This window comes from Austrofundulus limnaeus, unplaced genomic scaffold (assembly GCF_001266775.1).
Source record: "Austrofundulus limnaeus strain Quisiro unplaced genomic scaffold, Austrofundulus_limnaeus-1.0 Scaffold2, whole genome shotgun sequence".
Classification (NCBI taxonomy): Eukaryota; Metazoa; Chordata; class Actinopteri; order Cyprinodontiformes; family Rivulidae; genus Austrofundulus; species Austrofundulus limnaeus.
In genome coordinates, this window is record NW_013952404.1 from 4446362 (window position 1) to 4448481 (window position 2120).

General features: G+C 49.3%; 1 protein-coding gene and 1 long non-coding RNA gene across 2 annotated transcripts in view; one reads left to right on the forward strand and one right to left on the reverse strand.

Annotated features, from left to right (window-relative positions):
• The window catches only part of LOC106519843 (uncharacterized), a 33906-nt gene that overhangs the window by 15270 nt on the left and 16516 nt on the right, over positions 1 to 2120 (forward strand). Inside the window, exon 2 of the long non-coding RNA XR_001310483.1 lies at positions 358 to 456. This is a non-coding gene — a long non-coding RNA (uncharacterized LOC106519843). The remainder of the gene's footprint in view (positions 1 to 357; positions 457 to 2120) is intronic.
• The window catches only part of pak6 (p21 (RAC1) activated kinase 6), a 27074-nt gene that overhangs the window by 7976 nt on the left and 16978 nt on the right, over positions 1 to 2120 (reverse strand). Inside the window, exons 3-4 of the mRNA XM_014011646.1 lie at positions 1319 to 1981; positions 319 to 852 (exon numbers count right to left, since the gene is read on the reverse strand). Coding sequence (XP_013867100.1) covers positions 319 to 852; positions 1319 to 1981 — 1197 coding nt within the window. The remainder of the gene's footprint in view (positions 1 to 318; positions 853 to 1318; positions 1982 to 2120) is intronic.

A 2120-nucleotide genomic window follows, 5' to 3' on the forward strand; every position in this document is an offset into this window, starting at 1 on the left:
ATCCATCCATCCATCCATCCATCCATCCATCCATCCATCCATCCATCCATCCATCCATCCATCCATCCATCCATATATAGATTTTTTTTCAAATAATGGGTTTGGACTATCCGTTCACTGAATTTCAATGTAAACCTATACACAAACATTTTCAAATGGCCATTTTATTACATTTGTGTCAGTGTGCTACGTTATGTGGCCCTCTGGTAGTGTCAATAAAAAAACTGCGTCCCTTTCCATTATTTAAGTTTTCCATCCCTGATCCAGCATTTATATAATGCAGGTAAATCAGATCAGTTTGTGCGATAATCTTTGTACCTCATTAAAGAGCAACTCTCTCCTTTGCTGCCGCCGCAGGTCCATCATCTTCACCGCCACTTGCCTTCCTGTGTGCTTTTCTGTGGCGATGCACACCACCCCTGTCGAGCCCTCCCCAATCTTAACAAAGTTCTCCAGGTAAGTCCGTGGATCGCCCTTGTCCACCACCATCTGCAGGGCAGCTTTGAACTGTTCGTGTGTCACCTTAGGCGGGTCCGGAGGTGGTCTGGGTACGGGATGCAGTGGGGGTCTAAAGGCAGGAGAACAAGTACCTGCAGGACTGGTGGCTAATGATCCCGTGGGAGAAGGTCGAGGTTGAGAGGGGCTGTCCTGACGGGGGTAAGGCTGGTTGGGGCATCCAGAGTGTCTGAGAAAGGGGTCTGGTCCACTGGGCCTCAGTCCCATGTTAGGAGACAGGCCTAGAGTGTAGCTTGCTGAGGAGCGCACCATCCGCTGAGGTCTAATTCCTCCCACGAGAGGACTGCTGGTGCCGGTTGGCAGGAAACCGGAGTGGTATCTCGCTGCCGACTCTGCCTGCATGATAACAGAAGAGAGAGARCTGAAAGGGGGTTGGCTGTCTGCCTGGGGTTCACGGCCCACTTAAAAACTGAACGTAAATCAAATCCCTTGTTCTCTATCACCTGATAGGACTCATGTTAAGATGCCTCAATGTGGTCTTAAGAGTCCCAAGGAGATCTTTGAAAATGCAACATTTACAACCTCCTCTTTAGCCCACATTTCATGTTTTAACACTAGACTTCAATAAAACACTTAAAGTCTCAACTTTAATCAAATTTAATGTGAAGCCTGTTAATATTTTTTGCCTCACCTGAGATCCACAACCTAAGCAAGTCTGCTTAGCCTAAAAAAAACTATTTAATGCATTGGGAACCCATGCGTAACATGCTGAGTACTAAAATAATGACACAAGCTGCATTAAAAATATGCATATATTATGTAATTCATGAATTATTTATAATCTGTAAAAAAATGTGCTTACTTTTAAGTCATAGGAAGAGAACGGCCTTCCCGGGCTGTTCTGAGTGTGCATGAACATGGGCAGGTTGGGTCGGAGCTCCCCGGTGAGCGCTCCTTGATCCCCATGAAGCTGCTGAAGAGCCACAGCCGGACTGTAAAAACACGCCACGGGTCTCTGACCTGGCGGCATTCCTCTGGGCAGCTGGAAGTCTCGTTTCCATATCACTCTCTCCTGAGGACTTCCCAGTTCCCCGCCTATGTACGCCCCGTGGCTCGGTGCCGGGACGCTCTGAGGCGGAAGAGGGTGCGAGGGTCCTTCTATGCAGCCGACGCCGACTTCGTACGTTGATTTGGCCTTTGGCAAGATCCCGTTGGGCTGCAGAGTGATGCTCTTCTTCATTCCCAGGTACGGGGTGTTGGTCTCACTGTGGATGTTCCTGGCCTTGTCCCGCCAGTGTTCCTGACCTGCATCGTCCTCATCGTCATCGTCCTGTGTCAGTCCCTCGTACTGGTAGCCATCGCCTTCGTTCACTTCGCCCAACCTTCCCAGGGACTGGGCCCTCTTCCTGGCAGAGGGGCTGGTCTTGCGCAGAGAGTTGGAGCTGGTCACGGACAGGCGGCTCATGTCGTTGATCATGGCCGCGATGTATTCTCCGTGACCGATCATGCTCCCGCGCACGATGGTCTGAAAGGAAAGAGGCGTTTGTCACGGTCTGCACGGCATGAGAGATTCTCTTGACGAGTAAAAGCAGTGTTGTATAAAGTACCTCCAAGAGATACTTGAGTAAAAGTACAAGTATCTTATCATAAAAATACTTTGGTAA